At 38.3% G+C, this 24147-nt stretch overlaps 2 protein-coding genes across 2 annotated transcripts in view; both read left to right on the top strand.

The window, feature by feature from the left end:
• Positions 1-3760, top strand: part of LOC140231834 (uncharacterized) — a 55652-nt gene extending 51892 nt beyond the window's left edge. The window contains exons 15-18 of the mRNA XM_072311985.1: positions 85-558; positions 795-1250; positions 1871-1993; positions 2594-3760. Coding sequence (XP_072168086.1) covers positions 85-558; positions 795-1250; positions 1871-1993; positions 2594-3199 — 1659 coding nt within the window. The 3' untranslated portion in view covers positions 3200-3760. The remainder of the gene's footprint in view (positions 1-84; positions 559-794; positions 1251-1870; positions 1994-2593) is intronic.
• Positions 3761-9794: 6034 nt separating this feature from the next.
• LOC140231859 (40-kDa huntingtin-associated protein-like) lies at positions 9795-24137 on the top strand. The gene is made up of 12 exons (XM_072312010.1): positions 9795-9891; positions 11304-11350; positions 11738-11810; positions 12489-12648; positions 13311-13379; positions 13691-13753; positions 15352-15409; positions 16140-16294; positions 17659-17737; positions 18702-18751; positions 20247-20302; positions 22065-24137. The coding sequence occupies exons 1-12, from the start codon at positions 9833-9835 to the stop codon at positions 22150-22152; spliced, it is 957 nt and encodes a 318-aa protein (XP_072168111.1). The 5' UTR covers positions 9795-9832; the 3' UTR covers positions 22153-24137.
• The last annotated feature ends 10 nt before the right edge of the window (positions 24138-24147 follow it).

Below are 24147 nucleotides of genomic sequence, written 5' to 3'. Positions count from 1 at the left end.
CAAAAATTAAAAGATTAAAAATTGCTGTATTACTACCACAAATCCTGGTCCAAAACATGTTTTCTTGTATTGATTGGCAAACAGCTCAGGAACGTCAACCCTCCATCTCTTGCAAGTGCCCAGTCCCTGGCACCAATCGTCCGTTCGCCAGTGGTCAGTCTCCAGCATGGCCAGGGACAGAAGTTAGTCCCTTCACAGGTGACACCCATGCAGATCGCTGCGCCCATCCAGATTCAGCCGGGCGTCCACACCATCTCACCAGCAGGCCTGACAACAGCAGCCACCTTCGTGTCTGCACCCTCCTCCCAGCCACCGGCCGCTCTTCTTCAAGCACAGGCCAAGATGCAGCAGCAACAGCAGCAGCAGCGGATGACATCACCACAGCAACTGCAACAGCAGCAGATTTCACTTCAGATGCTGCAGCAGCAAAGGCAGACGATGGGAATGCACCAGCTACCTGGGGCGGCCTCTTCGGCTGCGGCACTTGCCACAAGACAGCCCCAGTCAGCGTGGCTGCAGCAAATCAACTCTGTGAGGCCGGGTGGTGTAGCCCAACAGGTGAGAGGATAACCTTCATTCTTTTTATTTTGTAGGTATATTCTTTCAGGTTTCGGAACTCTTGGATAATGGTTACCTATTATTTATTTCTGCAAAACTTTGAAGAGCTATTCAGTCTGTGATACAACATGACACCCAAATGTTGTTTGAAGTCAAGAACTGATGAAGACATTGATCTAACATCCATGAGAGTTCATCTGTTTACTTTTCTTATTTTGTGTCTTTGAAATTTCCAGGCACCACGGGCCCAAACTGGTCAAGTTCAGCAGCCCGCCATGCTGACCCCTGCTCAGATACAACTCCAATTGATCCGGGCACAAAACGTCAACTCAGTACCCCAGACTGCCCCCTTCTCTGCCATTGTGCCTAGTCGGCCCCAAGCCCAGGGAGTGACGCAGGTCGCTGCCCCTGCTTCAACTGCATCACTCAATCCCACCCAGGACCAAATCTACGCCCAGATGATCATGAACCAGGCCAAGGCCAAGGCCAATGCCCTCCGCGAGCAGCAGCAGCAACAGCAGCAGAGGGAGCAGCAGCAGCAGCAGCAGGCAAGGCTGACGGCGGCCCAGCAGCAGTCCAGCAGGATCAGTCAGCAGCAGGCCCAGCGCAACCAGCTCCGCAAGCTACATGACGACAAACTGGAGCACCAGCAACAGGCACAGCAGAACCAGGCCTTGAAGCGCATGATTACAGTGAGTGTCCGAGTATTCTTCAGAACATGACTCTTGCCAGGATTTGCCTTCATATTCTGCTTTCACTCCATTTCTTGCTGTTGTCTCCAGCCTTACTTACTACCTAGACATTCTCATGATCATTTGCATTCAGACTTGCAATAGTATACACTTTAGCAGCCACTTGGATCAACTGCTGCAGATTTGTATTTGAAGTCACCTGATATCTTTTTTGAAGCGGTTTCATGCAAAAGGAGGTACAGCCTGTCACAGTTTTACTTTTTTGAGTCATTCCCCATTAAACTTTGTGTTTGAGATGTGGATTTCTATGATCCGAAATGACACCTTTGGGAAGTTGCGACGAGTTTATATTTGTCTTGAAGGGTAGGTGAGGATCTAGCCACTCTCCTGTGAAAGAAAAATGTGAATTTGTACCTATAGCTTCATCTCATACCTGTATTTCTAAGTCATGTGAATTAACAGTCTGATGTATTCTGTGTACTTTTCTCTCTCTCTCTCTCTCTTTCTCTCGATTGTCTTATCTGATTTATTTGTGTGTTTTTGTCTTCACGTGGAAGGACCATACTACACTTTTAAGAAATTCATTGCATCGTAATTATTCCTCATGCCATCAATTACAGAGTCGAATTGTACGTGGAGAGGATTTCCAACGCACCTTGACTGAGAAACTGAAGGACATGAAGCAGAAAGGAATTAATACCCAGCTACACCACAGCTTGGAGCAACAACTCAAAGATGTCAAGGCAAGGGCCTCACATTATTCTCACAATACAGAGAAAACCAAACACTTTGCTCCCGGTAGATGTTCCATCTTTGTCCCATAGATATGAAGTGGCCAAGGTATTACGAGAGAAAACTTCTATGCAGACTTTTCTTGGAGTCCTAGGGTATTTCACCGGAGCCCAGTGGATTTGTCACCTTTACAGGGATCACTCACTAAATTTGTTTCATAAACAGTTGCACGATTTTTTTCTTATGCTCTGATTTGTGAACAACACTGCAATATTTGGTTACTCAGGTCTGATGGTCCATGTATCTGTCTAGTAGTACAGGGAAACCCTGTCATAATGAGCTCACTTTCAATGAGATTCCACTTTCAAAGAGATGAATTTGACAGTCCTCATTTTTTCGTTACTGTATCTAGCTAGTCTCTTTAGAAGTACGAGGTGCCAGTGGTAACGAGGGAAAATCAGCAGTCCCAGCGACTTCGATACAAAGAGGTTTCCCTGTACTTTTGTCCTTTACATGAGCCAAGCAGTTATGTAGGAAATAGTTCATGTATGGGTACAAATTTTGCAGTATTAACCAAGCTTTTATCTATTGTCATGTGATGTAACCCACAGGATCAGGACAGAAAGCTACGGGCCGAGCTGAAGAGTGTGGACGAAGCACTGAGGTTGCACCAGCGACGTAACGAGCAGCTGGAGCAGCAACTGAGGCATTCTACAGGTCCATCAGCCCAGCTGACCCCCAACGCTTCACCGTCCTCCGGCCAGGGCCAGGGTCAGGGCCAGCAGCAGCAGCAGCAGCAGCAGCAGCAGCAGCAGCAGCTCACCAGCAAGCCCAAGCACCCGGCAGAGCTACCCGACTTGTTTCAGCTCCCAGATTTCAGTGCCGCCAGGCACCTCCCCCAGCCCCTGCGCCCCCTCCTGGAACTCAAGCACTCCCAAGAAGGCATTGTCCTCTCCTGGAAGATGAATCAGAACCAGCCAGCGAACAATGTGGAAGTGAAGCAGTACCTCCTCTACTCCTACCAGGAATCAGAGGCAGTGGCACCCAGCACGGAGCTATGGAAGAAGATCGGGGCAGTGAAAGCCTTGTCCCTCCCTATGGCGTGCACCCTCACACAATTCAAGTCGGGTACTACCTACCACTTTGCCGTGTGCGCCGTCAGCAAACGCGATTGTCCCGGACAGTTCAGCAACATCGGAAGCATCAATTTACCTTGAAGAACTCCCAGAGGATCATCTTCCATTCTCGTGGTTTTCGTCTCTGCTACTCGAGATTCTCAAATCATCTTGTCAACCCTCCCACATTGGTTGTCCTGTATTATCCTTGTAGTTGTGGCACTGAGAAAAAAACAAAATCTGATTGAATATAAGGCACTGTTTGTCAGAAATGTGTTTGTTATAAATTCCTGTTCAACTCTTTTGGTTTGATTTACTTGCAAAAGTTGTCAACAGTTAGTCTGTCATTATTGACCTAAACAAAGTTTTGCATATATTCAAGATTTGGCGGCATATTGGATATTAAAGAAATAAGATTCAAAATTAAAAATGACAGAATTTTCCTTTTGTATGGTGATTTTGCCTGCTATCAAGAAGGAAACCCCATTTTCTTTCATCATAAGGTGCAAATAGACAAAGCTGAGGTAACGAAGCAAGTGTCAACATACATGCTTCCACATTAGAAAATCATGAAGCCTTATCAGTCGTATAAATGACTCTTTGACCACTGGTAGAAATGTATCTTTGTTCCTGCTCTCAGACAGACTTGCTGCATCGTTGGCCAGATACTAGTACCATATCAAAGTGCTGATTCATCGAAAAATCATATTTATCTTTTTAGGATACATTCCAGGAGTGTCAAGGTATGTTTTATGCCTCTCTTTTCTTTTTCCAGGGCATTGTTGTAAATATGTAAGAATGTGATATGTACATAAAGTAGTTTTGATAGTTTAGAGCCCTGTGTGGGCAGTGTGTGAAGAGAAACCGGTGTGTATTAATAGATTATAAAATGATTATAAAAAAAAAGAAAATGAAGTAAGCAGAGACGTACTTTCTGAGTAAAATGATTTCTTTGTGTGTACTGTTCAAAATGTCTATTGCACAACTGTCAACTGAACCTTCATTGGTGGCGTGCATTGGAGGAGTATTCTTGTATCGCACCCTGTATTTTTCTTAGATGAGTCATTTTACTCCCACTTTATCAGTCTTTTTTTTTATGATGTCTGTTGTATTCACTTGTGACTAATTTTGAAAATATGAAATGATTTTATGACGACATGTTCAAACATGCTTTTATTTCTTTTAATGATAAATATGCTTGTTCAGTGTACATGGTATCTATTATATGTTGTGTCTTCATTACAATGAAATCTTGCACAGTATTAAGCTTAATGTCACCTCATGGGAGCAAGCAAAAGGAAAAGATGATTGAATAGAAAAAGGTCCAGTCTGTTAGCTGTAGTCCACTCATGTAATAGTGTCATCACAAGAACAACGTAGCAACCACGTGGCAACATTACTTCAGTTTTATTGCTATTCTCGACTACTTGCAATGGCCTCACCTACCTCCAATGTGGCAAATAATACTTTCATAAGTACATCACCACTGATAAATTATGTTTTGTCGCTCCTCAGATCATATTATCATATCCAGTTAAAAAAAGGCTCAGCTTGGCATGGATATCTATGAGGCGCAGATGTCATTTTGCACTGTCACTGTGTTTGTCCTCACGAAATCATATGGCCATTTGCTGATTTTGACAATTTTAATTTTTTTTTGTTTTTTTTTTTGTTTTTTTGTTTTTTGACTATCATCCAAGTAGCTGTGTCCCAGAGCAGAAGTCCAAGCTGATTTTGTATCGTCAACATACCACGTTACATACAGCACCACTCGGGCGTGGCGATTACTGTGATGCAAGCAGCTTAAAAACTGATGCATGTCCCTGTCGGAGCAAACACTGTAACCTTGTAATACTTTAGCTCTGTCATGCCAATGCTTGGAAATATATCTGAAATATCTCTTGGTATCCACTATTTGGTAGGAAGGGGGGGGGGGGAAAAAAGCCCTCATCACAACATGTATATGTTCTGTTGTTGCTGTTGTTGTTTTTAGTCAGTATACTTGATAAAGAAGTTAAAGGCAAAGAAATTGATTGCATTAATACATGTGGTAGGGTGTTCGGTCAAGCGGACAATGCATTCATAGTATGAGAGAAAACGGATGAAGGCCTTCACTGATTGTGAAGCACCATGCTCCTTTGCTCCGTAAAACCCTGATCCAGACCCAGATTAGTGCATGTTATACTGGAAGTCAAGCAAGATTTACCGAAACTGTGAATGGGGCAAATGTTGCACAGTGCTAATCACCATTGCCGTGCCAGTTTGAGCGTTTGGTTACATTTAGCATGCACTCCCAGTGTGACAGCGGTCAAGGCTGATTGTACAGTATCATGCTCCTGTCCTGTAGAACCCAGCCCAGACTCAGATTTTTGCATATGATCCCGGAAGTACAGCAAGGCTAGCTGACAATGTGAACGCGGCAAATGCAGCCAGCACACTGATGCCGCTGTTGCACAAGTGATATAGAGTAGAAGCCGTCCATGCCTAGGAAAACAAAAAGATTTTTATTCCCTTGATAGTTCAGTTTTAGACAATGAGGTTGCCAGTGGGAGAATATTAGATTTCCACATGAATTTTAAACTTTCCCCTTTGATTTCTACTGCCCCATTTATCGATACGGCTTTAAATTCAAAATGCAATTGCAATCTGTCCTTAACTGTGGTTTCTTGTAGAACTATTGTTGCTATTCATATTGGTCATTTATTCAGTCGAGATATCCATGCATTCTGTCTGGTGATTTTTTTTTTTTTTTTTCAAAAGCATCAGCTTTTGCTGTGACAGGCAAATCAATCATATCATCTTGTTCTTGTGATATAATTCTGACACTGTCCATCGTCTTACGGCTAATTTCATGACGATATCTGTTGGTGCTATGCTTAGGTACAGACTTTGAAGGACTTGTTGTGACAGGACTTCAAAGAAGAACACTTTGTTCTGAAAAATAGAACCTCCTCTGTATTTTGTATGCAAAAGAGAATATGGTAAATCAATGAAATTAAGAGAATTAGTTAGATTTTAGAGTGTGAAAATATTGCATGTAAAGTTCCCAAGCCAGAAAAGAAGCACTATGCAGAGATGTTGAAATTCATTAGTGAAATAATCAGTTGATATTGGTATATATGCTGCTGCTGAGCCACCAGTATCATTGCACATTTTACACGTACATTGTATATCTGTTGCTGTTGTTTTTAATTCTTTGTATTTTCATTGTAGAAATGACAATGGAGGTGATGTAAATACATGGTACTCGAGTTTGCAAAGGGCATTCGTAGTATTTCATCTGTGGTTTTTTTTGTTTGTTTTTTTTTTTCTCCTTCTTCTTCTTCTTCTTCTAAGGACTGCAGTATTCAAGATATTTGTACAAGCATTAGATCATACCTTGGAAAGGTTTGGTGGACCTTTTACCACCTAAAAGAGCTGAAAATCCCAAGCAAGATGGTGTCATACACATAAGAGACCCTTGATCCTACTTATTGGGACATCGTCAAAATGTGAGAAATCAGGTTTCCAAGACTTCGTTAGTCAATAGTTCTGAAGTATCCACTTGCAGTAATATTTTTTTTTAAAACTGAAGTTTAAAAAAAAATCCAGAAAATTTCACTGAGCTGCACCAACTTGAAATGTTTCACTAAGTAAGTTTTCACAGAGCATTCAAAGAAATGGTGCACAGTTTCTTATATTATACTCAACTTTGGTCATCCTAATACACATGATTGTGACCTAGATAGAAGATTGCTTTAGGATCTACATTTGTGTGAAACAGTCAAGCTTAGTAAATGCTGTCCCGCACACTTTGACTATATTCCTGTTGGTTTCAGTGTGCTATAGTTAACATGATGGGGCTTTACTAGAAGGCATTGTTTGTGGTTTAGAATACCCAGACAAGCCCCTTGATTAAATCTCACCTGTAACTGTCACAGCGATTTAGATATTTTGAGATCCTGAACTGCACTTATCCATCACTATGAGTATTGTAGACACTGTGTCACATCATTTTCTGGGGTTTTGATCACCAAGAATTGACACCAGATCAGTCTTTTCAACCATATCTTTTATTTCTTTTCTTTTTTTGATGTCAGTTGTTTAGTAAGCGTTGAGTGTAGCCCTCTGGGGAAATTTCCCATGATTTTAAAGTAGGTTTCATGTGTCATTCTTTTATCAGTTCCGATAGTCCAAAACATTTTTAAAAAACGTTCAGTGCGCACAAAGAGAGGGACATATCTGAAATTGTAACTGTGATTGCACACAACTTGTAAATGAAATGTTGGCACACGAGTCTGTTTGACGTGTAATGAATGGCTGATAGCAAGTATTAAACTGTCAGTGCTGTTTCTTTCAGATGCTGTTCGAGGTTGAGTACCAGAAGGCGGTTAGGACTGTAGACTTTGTACAGCGTTTGAGCGTTCTGGTTCTCGTACGAGTATGTGGAACGCATGAGAATGAGCAAGTGGACTAGATAGATTATATCAATCTTTATCTGCAGGCATTCTCAGGGACTTTCCACATTGAGCTACAAGATGTTGATTTTCTTCTACAAAATTTTGGAACCAAGAATTAGAATGTTATAGTATAATGGATGACAAAAACCAGTGTGAAAGCATATATGAAAGAGTACAGTGCTTCAGTAAAAAGTCACAACTGTGTTGCATGTATGAGTGTGTGTGTATGCATTTTTACTGTATATATTGTAAAATATTCTTGCATGTTATCAAACAGTGTTTGAGGACCATCAAACATTACATAACTTCATTTTTATTCAGCTACCTGTTGCCATCAAAGGAATAAAGAAATAAAGTGATGTGGCTGGTGATGATCCTCCCCTGTATTTATAGGCAATTTAGTTTAGAAAAAGGACAAGGGTGTACCCATGACTTCATTCTGCCATTTATATGTGAAGAATAAAACATTTGTACTATTTCAATCAATCCATGTGTCTTCTGTTTTTTGAAGTTCTGTGTATGTGCATGTCGAACCTGAATAGAATTACAGTATATCATACATGTATTGCAACAATTCCACTCTGGGCTGGTTCCCTATGTAGTTGCAACATCAGAGTGCCATATGTGCAATGTTATTGCATTGGGAAAGTTTGACTGCAAAAGAGTCATGTTGAATTAGCATTTAAAAGGGCCGAGGAGTGACAACATTTTCAAAGTGTTGGTTTTCCTGCTAGATTCATCATTTAAAATGTTATCTTAAAAGTTGGATGCAACACTTCAAAAATGCTGTCACTCCTCGGCCCTTTTAAATGTTGATTCAACATTTGCATTTTTAGAGTGTAACTGGGAAGTTTATAATTGCAGTCTGAATTAAAAAAAATCCGCCATCTCTTTTTCTGATCTCTCTATCATCCAAATGTGAACTGGTCTACAGTTTTCTCTATGTTTTTGCACATTTTCAGTGTCAATTCTCTATTCAATGATAATTGTAGACTCTGAATTATTCGTGTGAATAATTTGTTTATTAAACTTTTGAAGTAAAACTCTGCAAAATCAAAACAGTATGATCGCAACTGAAGTTTACTGCATTCTTGTTAATTTGAGATGTTTGCAATGCAATTGCTTAACAAACAAAGAAAATAAAAAGAATATTATATTATACATGTACATAGTTTTAATCCTAACATCCAGAATATTCCTGTGTTACAACAAGTGGGGTATCAATGGAAAGGTTGTACTTTGTTCCATTTCATTATGGACTTACTGTAAAATGTTTTAAAATTGCGCTTAGCCCAATTTGCGGTCAAACTGTTCATTTGAGCATACAATTTAAAGTTCAGTTGTGTTTCAACTGCAGGTGTTTGTTTGTTTGTTTGTTTGTTTGTTTGTTTGTTTGTTTTTCATTCTCCCCAATGAAAGAGGGACGGAGGGTCCCAAATTGCTTGATGATTGCATATTCCTCTTTTTCTTTTTTTTTTCTTTTTTTTTTTAGTTCTATAAATACAGTATAATATTCATGTGCATGCCAAAGTAAAATGTAAAATAATACTCCAGCCCCCTCTCTTGGTCCACTTCCATTGAATTCATACACATATGCCACATGCGGAAAAAGAGGTGATACCGCAATGTATCCATTTGCACATTGTCCCTGAATGTTTATTTTTCTTACCTTTTATGTCTTTCCAATTATTGCGCAAAAAGTGTGCGCCAGACTGTTGAATTTCAGTTCAAAGATCAGTTTAGATAACAATTTATCCATTCACACGTATTTGGCCTGAATAAGACCTACAATGTTTCTCACTTTTTGATAGAAAAGTTTTCAGAATATATTTCACCAGATGTTCACCAAATCACTGAATCTTTAATTCTAAAGAAAAAAAAAGAAAAAAGAGCAAGAGCTCCTGGCATGTGGAGGGAAGAGGGGGGCACACAGCACCTCCTTCTTCCTTTCCAGACATCGCAGAAATGACCAACATAAATATGAAAAATCACCCTACGCGGAAGGTGGGCAGCCTCCCCCCCCCCCCCCCCCCCCCCCGAATTCCAGAAGACGCACTAACTGAAAGGGGAAAAAATGAAACATTTTTTAATATTTCACAAAAAATTGTGACCAGATCTGAATTCATTTCTAAAGATTCAAAAGCTGACCCCGTGCCCACTCCCGTGTACTTCCCCGCGCCCTCCACTTCCACCAGGGATGCGTTCCGATCCCGATCGCTAGATCTCATGCACATTCCCCACCCCACAGGTTACCTACGCCAAGGCGCATTCGGTATAAATTAAAATTCGACACAAGATGGACCGCGACAGTGACTATCTCGGGAAGTATCGTGCCATTTCAGGAAAGCTGAAGAAGTAAGTGGCTTTCAAGATTTGGTGTCTTGGGGAGAATTCCAACTTTCCTACTTAAATTACATTTAAGAACAGGGTAGAATCTACTAGCCAATGTTACAATTGAAAGAAAAACCAACCCAATATATGGGCGTGTGATCAGTCCGGTACCTTCACTTCTGTGTTGGTTAGTGACCTTTAATATAATTCGTTACGTTACTGTATCTCCCATATGTTCTTCTTTTTTTTCAGTTTTATGTCATGATTAAAGATATCATTCTGCAATTCTGTGTTATCATGATTATGGTCTTCTTGTTTCTCTGTTTTTAGCATAGACACCAAAATTGTACCGGCATAATAGAACCCTAGTGTCTAATCATATCTATTAATAGTAAAATTTATTTTTATGTGAACGGACTCGACACGGCCGGGAGCTAAAAATAAATTTGAATGATTGGTCTATATCTTGTCGTCGGGGATATGTTTCACGGACTCTTCGTCTGGCTCCAAGCAATCCCCTCCTCATACAGAGGAGAATCGTAAATGTTGGAAAGTGATAAAAATTACTCTGTCTACAAATCAGTGTGCAATGATTGTGGCAAGTTGAAAAAGTCATGGTTCTTGAGAAATGCATGCTTGTGTGCAGTGTGTGTGTGGTCTTGTACGCTCCAGTTGTTAGGAACTGCATTTCTCTTCCAACATCAGTCATCTTGTCATAAATCATTTTGAACATTTATTTTTTTCTCTCTCTCTCCTGGTTACTTGAAAGAGTCGATGCATAACATTAGATCATAGATGGCTAACTTCAGTTTCACTTTCAGATTGTGCAGGCCAATGTTCGTTGCACTGTTACATAGCGAGAGATCAGTGATATGCAAAGAGCAAATTGGTTTGAGCAACAACATGAAAGTTGACATCAATATCGATGCTTACAGATGACTGATTTGATTCAAATTTACATTGAGTGATCGGAAATAAGCTGACAGGTTTATCTTGAGATTTGGTGCTATTCGGTTCAGTCAAAATGGTTACAAAAATACATTAGCGCCGCGCACATGTTCTGAGCTGTGTGCATGTCATATGTGCATGTGTGTGGGATTGTGTGTCAGGAGGTGTGTGATTGTGTCAGTAATGATTACTGGCATGCAGTGGGCTGTTTCATATAGTTGCCCTAAAATCATCAACTTCCATATATACTCTAACTACCTAAGCAGGGACAGGGCCTATGGTGGTTCATATGATTTCAAATGAATGAATATTGCCTTTCATTTGGGGGAATCACTATCCTAAAGGAACCTATTGCAGAGTATGTCTACTGTCCTTACTGATGTTATTCTTTGAAAATAATGAAAAAAACACACAGATTGAGGTACTGATAATAAATTGAAGTCCCAAAAGTACGTGATTGCTGAAATCTCTCTGTGTTTCCTTACCAGGCGATTTCTACGCAAACCTAACGTCGCTGAAGCAGCAGATGAATTTGGTAAGTTTTGATTCGTGATTCAGAAATCTTCTGAATCGTGTATTTCACACATGTATGGTATGATGCATTGCTTTGCATTGACATTTGTATCATGTATGGTGTTCATGAGGTATCAGTTGGAGAAAAAAAGAGCAAATATTCCATTACATAGTGAACAAATAATAGATTTTCCACTTGATAAGGCTTGATTGTATTGAAACACTTCTGCTCAAACAAATATATTTATTTTGATTGAGGTATTTCAGGATTGATGTGAAACACAAACTATTTTGTGTACAAAACATATCCACACTGCTGCTGCATTCTGCATAGACCATCAGTAATAGAAGATGGTGTTTCCTTTGATTCTTACTTCCTGTTTCTTCCCTCTATTTCTCCTCCCTTTAGGAAACCTTTCTAAGGTTCTACAGAATCAAGAGTGCCCATCATACGCTGCCCTATTCAGTCTAGCAAAGGCAAGGTAGGTGTTTACATTGACCGTGACAATTAAAGTAAATCCAACTTTGACAGTGTAAGCGAGCAACCACAGGAATGATGGCTGTAAATTTTGTCACCCTCCAGAGGACTACCCGGCACATGTAGGCACGTGGATAGCATGCCTTGCGTATGGGCGCAATCGCTGCTGCCAGCAGGCTTGAACCAGTGACCTCACACTTTGAGAGTCTGTGGTCTTAAAGGGACTGTACAGTACTGGTTGAGGTGGGGATTCATGTTTTGAACATTCCTAAGTGAGATAATGAAAAGCCTCTTATGAAATATGAAAGAGCATGTAATTCTAAGAAGGATTCAACATTTATTTGATGAAAATTGGTTTTCAAATGGCTGAGATATCCAAAAAAGTGCTAATAATAAAAGGCGACATGCCACAACTTTATCAGGATCTCTTTGTTTCACCTTGTTTTAGGATATCTCAGCCATTTCCAAACCGATTTTCATCGAATAAACTTTTGATACCCCTTAGAACTGCATGCTCTTTGACATCTCATAGAGTGGTTTCTGAATATCTCGCAAAACGTTAAAAGTTAAATCCTCGCCTCGACCAGAACTGTACACACCCTTTAACCACTGAGCCACAAATATGCCTCTCAGTGTGTTTTGTTATAACCAGTCTCGTTGATTCTTATCCTCCACTCACCAGATGTGAGCACACACTAGCCAACCACCAAGCCGAGGTTCATTCCCTGGTGGAGGCTGCCCACCAGTTCATGGATGCAGAGTGGAGCGATCGGTCGCTGCAGTGTCCCAGCTTTGAGGAGAACCTCACAGCAGCCATCAACTGTTATAACCACGCTGTCAGGGTAGGGGCAGATCATCACATTATGATCCTAATTCAATTTTCTTTAAAATGTCTAAGATGTTATTGCACAGAATGGGTCTTTGCCATGTTTTTGGTATCTCATCTTCTATCTGGGTACAAGCTTCAGTAGAAAAAAAAGGCTGTATTTAAGCCTACAATATCACTGATAAGCATATTTGGATGGTCTATTTCAATCCTGAAAAAATAAAACAAAACAAATCAAAACAGAAATGGAATTTCCTTGTAAATTTTGAAAAGGAACAATTACTGTAAGAGAAAGAAATTGGCTAACTGAATAGAAAAAGAACATATTAAGTTTAGTATGGTAATCATTTAATTGTATTTTGCAACCAAGCTAGTATAGTGTTGGAGAAATCAACTTTGAGGTATAGCAAGTCAATTTGTCAGTTACAGATGGCAGTGAGTGTCCAAATTTGAATTCATTCATGCTTTACCTGAGAAGATCCAAACTGAGATTGAGTTTGCTCAAGTGCAATTCGTTAAAAGAAAAACATTGGAAATTATTTTGCCCCCATTTCTATGCTACATTAAAAAAAAAAAAAAAAAAAAAGTTGTTGAGGCTACCAACCTAAGTTTTATTTCAATCTATTGTGTTACAGTGATCTGACCAATTTTTCTTCTTGTTCTTTTAATTGTTCACAGGTGAGCATAGAGAATAAGCAACCATCTGTTGCAGCAACTCTGTGTTTGCAACTTGGCAACTGTTTAATGGTGAGATATGAAATTTGTGTTTTGCTCAGAGTATATTAGTCTATTTCCATATGAACTGCAGTTTTTGAATGCAAAACAAATAAAAACAGTGTGGGAAGGTGAATGGTCAATTTGCAGATATGTCATTCTTGATTTACTTGCCATCTTTAAGTTCTCTTTTCCTTCCTGTGTATAGCATATTAATAAGTTACACTATGAATATATCTATTCAGTTGATTGTTCATGTCTATAATTAGGACAAGTGCCTATTTGTGGTTGTTGTTGTTAGGTTGATTTTTTGTATGTTTTCTATATTCTTTTTTTTTTTTCAGAAACTGAAAAAGCCAGCAGAAGCTATGGGCCACTACCAGAAAGCAGCAGAATTACAGTACCAAGTTAGCAAAATCTTTTTTCTTTCTTTCTTTCTTTCTATCGTTGCTTTCTTCCAGTTATGATTTTCTTAGTTGTCACTTTGCTAAGTGTGATCTGTGTTGTATGCAATAGACATGTGAGATGAAGGGGATGAATTCTTTATTCAACTTCTAAATTATGATTTGTTGTGGCTTTTATGTGCAAGTGAAGTATTCATTTACAGATATCTCCAATGTAAAATCTTGATCGTAAATTAAAACTGTCATAACTGATGATTAAAGTCTTACTTTCCTTCATTTTGGCACCACATTTGGTTGAGAGGGGCATTTCTTTCCTTGAGTTGACCGTCCTAGTCAGACTATCAGTGAAAGTCAAATGGAAAAATTCAGTCATTATGAACTATCCTTGTGAGGCTAACACTTAGTTGTTGCTGTTGTTTTTTAATAAATGGTACAAAAGAAATAGCAAATATATGCTTACTGAGAAAAATGATTTACAGATTTATAAATCTGATTTGTATTTGTTTGAAACCATCAGACACAGTGCTATTGAGTTATCAGAAATTTTGATGTAAAATTGTAAGTAAAGTAGAATTCATTCTATCATTAACCAGATGTGTCAAATGTTTTTGAAGAGTAGTTGTCATGTTGTTCTTGAAGGAGGCAAGTTGTTGCAGTGCAGGGGGTGTTTCACGAAGTCAAACTTAATTTAAGATTGACTAAAAATTATGGTATGCCACTGGTTTCCCTGTCCAATTTCATTAGCCTAATCACCGCACACTTCAATTTATCATTAATGTTTACAGAATAATTCCATTGGTATTTATTTCATCTTTTATCATCAATGAATACATGAAAAAAGTCTCCAAAATTCTCATTTTTCATTAGAAATTTGAGCAACATTGAAGACACACACGGCATACCATAATTTTTAGTCAATCTTAAATTTTAAGTTTGACTTCAATTCTTTGTGAAACACCCCCTAGAAGGAAGATTTGTCAGACAACTACTGAGTACCCAAGTGTTGATGTCACCGTCTTTTGTTATAGCTGTGGTTAGAACCAAGTGCAAGCATGGTTACTCTCAATAGAGTACCAGGTGATGATATGGGTTGAAGCAAGTGTGGGCATGGTTAGCAACAATAGAGTACCAGGTGATGATATGGGTTGGAACCAGGTGTGAACATAGTTAATAACAATAGAGTAACAGGTGATGATGATGATATGGGATTGAACCAGGTGTGAGCACAGTTAGCAACAATAGAGTAACAGGTGATGATACATGGGTTGGAACCAGGTGTTAACATAGTTAATAACAATAGAGTAACAGTTAATGATATGGGATGGAATGCGGTGTGAGCATGGTTAGCAGCAATAGAGTACCAGGTGAAGATGTGGGATTGAACCAAATGTGAACTTGGTTAGTAACAGTAGAATACCAGACTGTGTGATGATATGGGTTGGAACCAGGTGCAAGCATGGTTCACAACAATAATGTTTACAGATATTCAGGCCCATTGAAGTTGATTAGAACCAGTTTCCATGGTGATGAATGGCTATGGCATCACACTTTGGTAGTCTAGTGGATCCCTCTCAAATTATGTATTCTAACTTTCTTCACAGTGTCCCCTGGATTGTCTCCATTCTTTGGGCAGAGTGGCTTCGTGCAAGATTGCAATAGGTACACATTGTATGACAGTGTGCACAGTGCAGACTGTATTAAGTGTTACTGAAGACCCATAAGAGTCAACCAGCTGGTCGCAAAAGACTGATGGATTGCAACCTGACGGTCAAGGCCCAAGTTATTTTTGGTGATGCAGGCATAAAAATGGTGCAAACCTTTACGTTTCTGTCATAATCTTTAATATAGAAAGACAATTTTTACTACGTGTACAAAAAGAAAGTAAACAATTTCAAGTGAAAAGCATCTCTTCTATGGCCATGAAGAGTTATTCATGGTTGCATTTTGCAAGCTTTAAGGGTTTCAGTCACCCTGTTGTATATTTTGCAAGGCAAGAACAGTAACTTGCCTAGACGAGAAGCGATCAATTTCTCTGAAAATATGCATTTGTGATCAGGTTATAGTCGCAAGTACTTGTTGTCATATGTATCTGCATATGCAACTGCTAATAAAACACTCCCATTGCATTACAATTCACATATGTCCGTGATAATCTGAATTGTTGTTTGTAATGACTTTGTGATCATTTGAATGGCAAAATAACAATTTCTCTCTTATTAAAAATTTGAATTGTATTATATGTACATCTCATATATACGTAGATATCTAAATTCTTTTTATCATCATAAAGGCATTGAAGCTGTGTACTCTGACCAGGCCTGGCCACAAATGTATTATTATGTACATGTATTTTGTGTAAATCGTTCTGCTCACTCTCATTTGTCATAAGGTGATTTTGATGGGGCTCTAGCGGTACTGACAGAGATGGAGTACCTGGTCCGCGACCGTGGCATCACGGGGTCCAGCGGTCTGCCCATGGGAGCGTTTTCCGACATCCTCGCGACTTGCGAAATCAGCAGGGTACTCCTCCTAATGTTGCTACAGGTAACCAGGCCATCAGTTTATATTTGAAATCTTGTCAATTTACAGACTGTAGTTTGCGAAAACTTGCAGTTCATAGTGTATTACTTCATTATTGCTTGCTTGATCCTGTTTTTAGCATTCTGCTTTGGTATCCTAGGTTTAGGGTAGTAAGCAGGAAGCTATAAAGTCTAGCATCCGCCCTCTATGTGACCCTGTCCAGGAGGTCAATGCCAGTCAGGCCACATATCTTAATGTCGCCCCTAACACATTCAGACCACGCCTCCCATGTCCTCTGGAGATGTATGTACCATATATTTAGCGAGTGTAATTTTTGCAAAATCTGGAGTCTGACAAGTTTGCTCATGGTTAAATTTGCAATCATGGAGAAGAGTAATTGAGGAGAAATGTAAGTGTGCATGTCAGGATCATGGTTAGAATTTTCGAATAGCACCCGACATACAAAATTCACAAAATATATGGCATAGACAGTAATTAATCTATGGTGGGTTTGGTTTTTGTTTTTGTTTTTTTGGTCATTGTAGCTCCTCTTCATCATCAAGTTGTGCTGTCATAATCTAATCTGCTTTTTAACCTGCTTGTTGTTGGTAGAGGTGATTTCAGTGAGCTGACGCTGTTGCTTGGTCACAAGCACTGCAAAGATTTGTTACTGGCCGCCGTTATTCCAGCAAAGGACTAGGAGTTGCTGCCTCATAGATACTAAAGAGGAGTGTTCCATTATGATGTTTTAGTCAACTGCAGCATGAATACGTGGCAGATGTTATTTTTTTTTAAAATCAGGATTTGAATGCAAAGTTATGTTTCTCTGTTGTGTTGGTAGTATTAAATGGGAAACAGTGTCCAAACTGCACTGGGATGTAAATGTAATCAAGATAAGTTGAATAGCTGTACATTGCACTGTGAATATGAATTAATCAAAAGATAAGTTGCAGGGAATGCTTTAAAAAGTTAAGCATATAAATGACAAACTATCTTTGTAGAGCTGTAGTCCTACTGTACTTGCAATGTAATGATTATGTAAGTGTACTGGAAATCGCCGTATTTAGCATCACAATGCTCTTTTTTGAGAAAGAAAGCATTCACACAAAACCTTTCAATGTCATTGTGGCAGCAGTGTTTCAAGCCTTATTTTTCAAGTTTTTGTCGATTGTGACATCCATCACAAAGACAAGGCAGTAGAGCTTTAGATAATTATTAGAGAATTCAGTCTTTCATGTGAAGCGTTGTTTCAGGGGCTTGGCCGTGTTTAAAAATTCTGATTTTATGGTCCATACATTGACAGCCTGGGACAGTGTTACTGTATACTGTGTTGATATTTACTACTGCCATGTGTACTACCCACAGTTTGATCTTTTACTTTGTTGCAGCCCACTCCTCAGCGGATACGGCCAGAGCATGCACAGACATTGGAGAAGTATACATGGGAGAGCGATGAAACAAACCCTCGTGAGTCTCGGGCTGTCTTTTTGTGCTTCAATGTATATTGTGTCTTGTGTCTCTGTCCTGGACTTGTGGTGAATTTTATCTTGTAGAGTCTGTATTTGTGGTCAAAGTGAGAGTGAATATGATGATGATAATGAAATTATGTGCAAAAAGAAAATAGAAAATGTGACTGCTTGAAGATGTTCTCCAGACAATAATGTGGTAGTTGGTTATTTTAAGAGTAATTGTCTACATAAAGTCCACAAATAATGATTAATGTCTCTACTTTGCCATGTCCTGAACAATTCCAGGAATTATGTGCCCTTCTTGTTTTGTTTATTTTGTTTTGTTTAAGAGGGAGTTTGGAGGGAATTGACTGTTTTTTGTTTCCATTCTTTTAATGCTATTGTGAAATCAGGGGCATGATATTCACTTGTACTTTTACTAGCTGTGTCAAAACAGAATTAGCACTATATCTATACAGTTGATGCCTGTTATAACAAAGTCCTCGGGACTGGCAGTTTTCTTTTGTTATATCAAAATTTCATTATAACTGAACAAATAAACAATAAAAAACAAAGCAGATCATTTTGTCGCCTGAATTCTGCATTACATAAACAGTAAGACTGTATGTGCTAAAGCTGTATAATATATGTCATAGTAGACAAAGAGAGAATGATTTTGCAGAGATCTCCTTTCAATTCTATTTTTTAAACTGTTTGGAGGTAGCCACCTTTCAACATGTGTGCCAGTGCTGTTTATGAAAATACTAGAAAATTATTTGCAAGCTTTTTGTGAAATCTAGTTACGGTAGTTTTTGTTCCAAGAATTACAAGTACTTATTACCCAATCCATTCCATATCCATGTTGGCCATTGTCCACATTCAAATAGCATTTTCATTCGAAAAGTACACTGTGTGTTCATCTTTTTTTCCCCTTTCTTTCTTTGCTAAGCAGTGACTTACTCTTATTTCATTGTTCCTTTCAGCAACAGAATGCATCACAGAAGAAGTGTTTCTCCTTCTTCAGTCAGTCGTGGTAAGAATCATCCCAGAATAGTAATTAAAACAAGTATGAATAATTACGATGATGGTAGTGACAACAATCTGTGCAAATTTTAAATGGCGCAAGAATCTAAAGAGATATGTTAAGCTGTGCTAAGCATGTAAGCTGTGCTAAGCATCATCTCATAACTACAAGATGTTTTAGAAGAAAAGTTGTAGTAGTATTATGATTATATAGTGATGATGAAAGTGATATTAGTAATAATGATAAAAATTACAGTAATTATGATGATAATAATAACACAATTATAGTAGTTGTATTACTCCTAATAATAATAATTTTGAAGGTGCAAAAACAATACATTTTACTGCATTGCAAGCATAATATGAAATGAGATTTTATAGAAAACAAATGATTTGTTCCTGTCCCAAGATTGGTGTATCCCTTTGTATATTGTAGCTTTTCCTTTAGAAAAATAAAGTACTCTAAAAGTGGATATTTTCGTGTGACTCATTTTTTGCGCTCGACCGGGTGAGAAGATTTTCGTGCGTATTTAATTCCGCGGAAACAAGACATCAACTACTGGAACACGTGGCAAACAAAAATATCCGCGTACTTTTATTTTCAGACTACCCTATGCTTATGCGAAATACGCAAAAATTTTAACATCGTGAAAATGTCCACTTTTACAATGAAGCATTCTTTGACAGACCACATTCCAGAATAGATGTTGTGTCACATGCCTTTTACTGACCTTCACATCACATTCATACACTGTGCACAAACTTATGATCAAACTACAAACTTCTGTTTATGTAGAAAAGTAGTCCTTGGGTTTCCCTTTTCCTAAAATTTTATGAGGTAATACATGGGAACCGCTTTATAACCGAGGACCTAAAAACCACAGCAATTGCCTTAAAGTTGTTATATCAGATTTCTCACTATATCGGGGTACAAAAACAAAGAAATATGATGTAAAGAGTTGGACCCGCAAAATCACCTTGCTAAAGGCATAATTTACCATTTGCAGATGAAACAAAAAACCCAGCATCAGTGCTTTAAAATAGTTCCAAAATGTGAGTTTGGGATAGAAACAACCACTGTAAAAATCTAAATTTGTGTAATCAATGTTAAGTATTGTTAAATACACAAAATACGAACAATAGTTAAGATGATTAAAATGTTGCCAGATTAAACCGTCTACAGTTATGGTTTAATGAGAAAAATAGTGATATCTCCTTATATTTTAAGCTATATTGCGAAAAATTTATATGGTAGGATGTTTTGTGATACAACAGACCTACACATATGCATCATATGTAATATCTTGGACATTTTTAAAATCACTGTTCCCAAAGGTAAACAGGACCTTTAAAAGAGGGTGTTTTTTTTTTTTTTTTTTTTTTTTTTTAATGTCCAACTTCTTTATAACGCGGTTCCATGATAGTAGTGTGTGAAATATGATGCTTGTATTTAATTCTTATATTGCTTTTGACTTCTGTTGTTTGATATTTGTTTGATACACCAGATGGCTTGCCAGTCGAGAGATCTTACTTCACTGAAGAAGCTGCAGGCAGACTTATGGTAAGATACCTAAGTTATCTGCAACCTATATTGTCCCTGATGATCTGTCTTGGTTTGTTTCAAAAGTGGAAGGGGGTGGGGTGGGACAGCTGTTATGGTTTGATCTGTTGTTCCATTTTGTTCAGTGAGGTTTTATTAGGGTATGGATGTGCCGTGGACCACTCCTATCAGTGATCGTAGTAAATCTGGGTGAGCAGCAAAATACATGGAGATATTCTGTGCTGCTACAGTAGTAGTTTATTGCTGTTTTTGACCCTTAAAAGTAAAAATGTCTCTGTTCTGTGTGATTCAGCATCACTTTTTCTCTCCATTTCATATGTGAATTTTGCTCAATAATGGTCTTGGATGTTTGATTTAACGATCAGAATGTAGAATACCTCTCCATTCATCTTTATGTAGCCTCTTTGATTTTCCCAACCTTAATTTTTTGATTCCCTGAATTTTCTTTTTCATTCCTTTATATTTTTTTTTTCCTTTTCTGAATCTTCTTTTTCAATTTATGAATCTTCTTTTTCATTTTCTGAATCTTTTTTTATCATTCCCTGAATCTACTTGTTTATTCCCTGAATTTTTTTCTTTTTTATGCCTCCGCAACGAAGTGGCCGGAGGCATTATGTTTTCGGGTCGTCCGTCGGTACGTCCGTCGGTACGTCCGTACGTCCCGTTTTGTTTTTGTCGATATCTCAAGAACCGTGTGGTGGTTTTACATCAAACTTGGTATGAGGGTATATCGTAGGGGGATAATACTTTGTGTGGATTTTAGGGTCACAGGGTCAAAGGTCAAAGGTCACAGGTTATTTTGTGAAAAAAAAATGAAATTTCATGTTTTTCTCCATATCTCGCAAATGGTTCAAGGTATCTTCATGGAACTTAGTATATATGCTTGTACCGATGGGCAGTGATTATCTAGGGAAGTTGGGGTCATGGGTCAAAGGTCAGGGGGTCAAAGGTCAAGGTCAACTCCTCAAAATATCACTACTTTCCTTAAAATGCAATATGCCTGAAGGTTTTTGTTTTTGTTTTAACTTGATGTATGCATGTATTACCCAATATATATTCTGTGGGAAGTTTCTTGCCAAAAGGTCAAAGGTCAAAAGGTCAAAGGTCAAGTGAAAGTGCTGTATTGCACTTTTTCCTCCATATCTCAAAAGTAACTCAAGGTATCATCATAAAACTTACATATTTATGCATGTTCAATCTAACAGTGATTCTCTTTGGAACTGTGAGGTCAGAGGTCAAAGGCCAGGTTTAGATAATGCTATTTTCCCATTTGATACTGAAATTATACTTCTTCTCAATACCTTGAAAATTACGCAATGCATAAACTTATAAAAGGGTCAAAAGTCAAGTAAAAATCATCAGTTCCCCAAATACCTGCACTCTGACATTTTAATCATTCATCCAATTGAACCTAGTTCTAGGAAAGTGAACATTCAGCACATTTGTGGCAAACCTGTCATTTTAATATTTTGCCAATTGTGTGAAACTGTCATCACACATTGTCAAGACATTGTACTATAGACCTAGTAGGAGAACCATGCATTATGGCGGAGGCATATCAGTCGCCGTAGCGATATATCTAGTTAAAATCTTCTTTTTCATTCTTTGAATCTCCTCTCACTCTCTCTGCATCTTCATTTTCACTCTCTGAAGTTTTTACACTTTCTGAATCTGTTTTTATTCTAAATTTCTTTAAGAATCTTTTTTCTCTGTCTGAATTTTCACTTTCATTGTGTGAATCTTCTTTCTCTCTCTGATACAGGTGTCATCTATCCACAGAGCAGAATCACATTTTACATCTCGTCCTTGAGCACATAGCAGTCCCCCCACAGGAAGCGAGTGCACCGTGAACATTGTCCCAATACTTGTGGAGACTCCAACCATTCAATTCCACTCTCACTTCTCAGACTTATAAATATAATGTGTATGCGGAAGGAAAAGTGGTATGCGATTTACTGAAAACCCTACAGCTGCATACCCCTCCCACGAATGGATCTTAACCGTTCGAAGTCCACCTACCGATGGATTTTATCGATAGTAGTCGGAACAGATAGGAGATGTGGAGACATTCCAATTATTTTTCGCAACCAACTTTGTTTTACATGCGCTGAAGTGTGTCTTTACATTTACTCTTCATGTGCCATGGTGTAAACCCCCAGTGGGAAACATTATTCTGAGACTGCCATGTATTAGTGCTTTCATAAAACATTCTGGTTTTTCATAGCCATGTAACTTTTTAGAGAAGCGTTAACACTGGAATGTGGCAGAGCATAGTTGTAGAGAAAATTCCAAGCTTTGCTGTGAAATACACATTTGTGACAAAGCTGTGGTGATGATGCTTTCAGTATACTGTGGCATACCCGTGTACGTATATCGAGATTTCTTGATTGGTTTGTGCATGGTCCTGTGCTTGAGCAAAATATTCAAAGTTGGCAACCTCAGATCCCCCAACCTTTCTGACTGAAAAATAAGGATGATTCGGCTCAAAAGTACGAATAGAAAGAGCAGTTCCATTTGGAGTGTGCAGTAAAATTATCAAGAAAAATGGGAAAGTAGTAATGAAACCAAGAGCTGCGAATGGTCAAAAGTCAGATTCTTTCCTCCAAATTCAGAATGGTTGGGAGGTCTGCTACCTGTTCACAGAGATTGGCATGTAAACGTGGCTCAAAAAGAGTGGGCAGCAGCATAGAGTACCAGTGTATGTAAGTTGCTGTCACGCCGTTGTCCTGACTTTGTCATCTCATATTCTCAATGTTGTTGTAAGACATCAAGGATAACCAGAAGCAGTTCATTCAACTCTTTGTGGGGTTGGTTTGGGCATGATATGAACAACAACAACAATTAAATTTATTTATTCTTCTTTTTTAGCTCTGTGGTTTAACCAGTAAGCATGGTTGTAGGACCTACCTAGTACAGGTGACTCCCCTTATAAACAAAGTCCTGGGGACCAGCAATTTTCTTTTTTGGTCATGTACTAAAATTTCACTATATCTGAACAATAATACACAAATAATGAATGTTTATGAGTGCAAATGGCCAGAATATTCATGAGGTGAAAGATGAAATGATCCATTCAACAAGGTGCAGCCAAGTTGAATGGATAAATAATTTCATCTTTCACCGAATGAAATATTCTGTCCATTGCACCAATGAAAAACATTTATTATTTGTATTTTATATAACACCTAAAAATACAACTTGCCATTTGACGTTTTATGAATATAAAAACAAGTGAAAATGTGTAAGCGCTGTATACATGTATATGCTAGTGCACTATCCGTCAGCATGCTTTATCGCATGCACACTGCAAACTCGAGTGTTTTATGTATGTAAAGTGACAGGCTCTCCGCGTGCGCGCAAATGGAGCAAATCGCATGGATCCAAGATTTCACAGTACATTGTAAATGGAGCCACAAATGCGTATTAAAATAACGTAATTGTAAAATTGGAAAAATGATCAGTATCAAACAATCAAATGACAAGAATCTATTTGGTTGTTATGTAAAGTATTTTGAGATACATAGATAATAATTTGAGGGCCTGAATTTGTACTGTCGTAACGAGAGTTTCATTGTAACAGTGTTTGCTGTAATGGGAGTGCACTGTATTTATCATATGATGTGATATTAAGTACTGATTAATCATATCAGCATGTTGTTAATTTATAAACTGTGCTCATATTGGTTTCCTATTGCCTGATAAATCTACATCTAGAAAGGTCTCTTGCAGCAAAAGGTTTTCAATATTTGCAATATTGTAAGAAGTGAATGTCTTAAGTGCTTTGAAATGTGAAAAAAGTACATGTATACAGCAAATAAAATCACACACAGACATCTGTGAGACAA

Source organism: Diadema setosum, chromosome 8 (assembly GCF_964275005.1).
Source record: "Diadema setosum chromosome 8, eeDiaSeto1, whole genome shotgun sequence".
NCBI lineage: Eukaryota > Metazoa > Echinodermata > Echinoidea > Diadematoida > Diadematidae > Diadema > Diadema setosum.
This window is presented reverse-complemented; position numbering and strand designations above follow the sequence as displayed.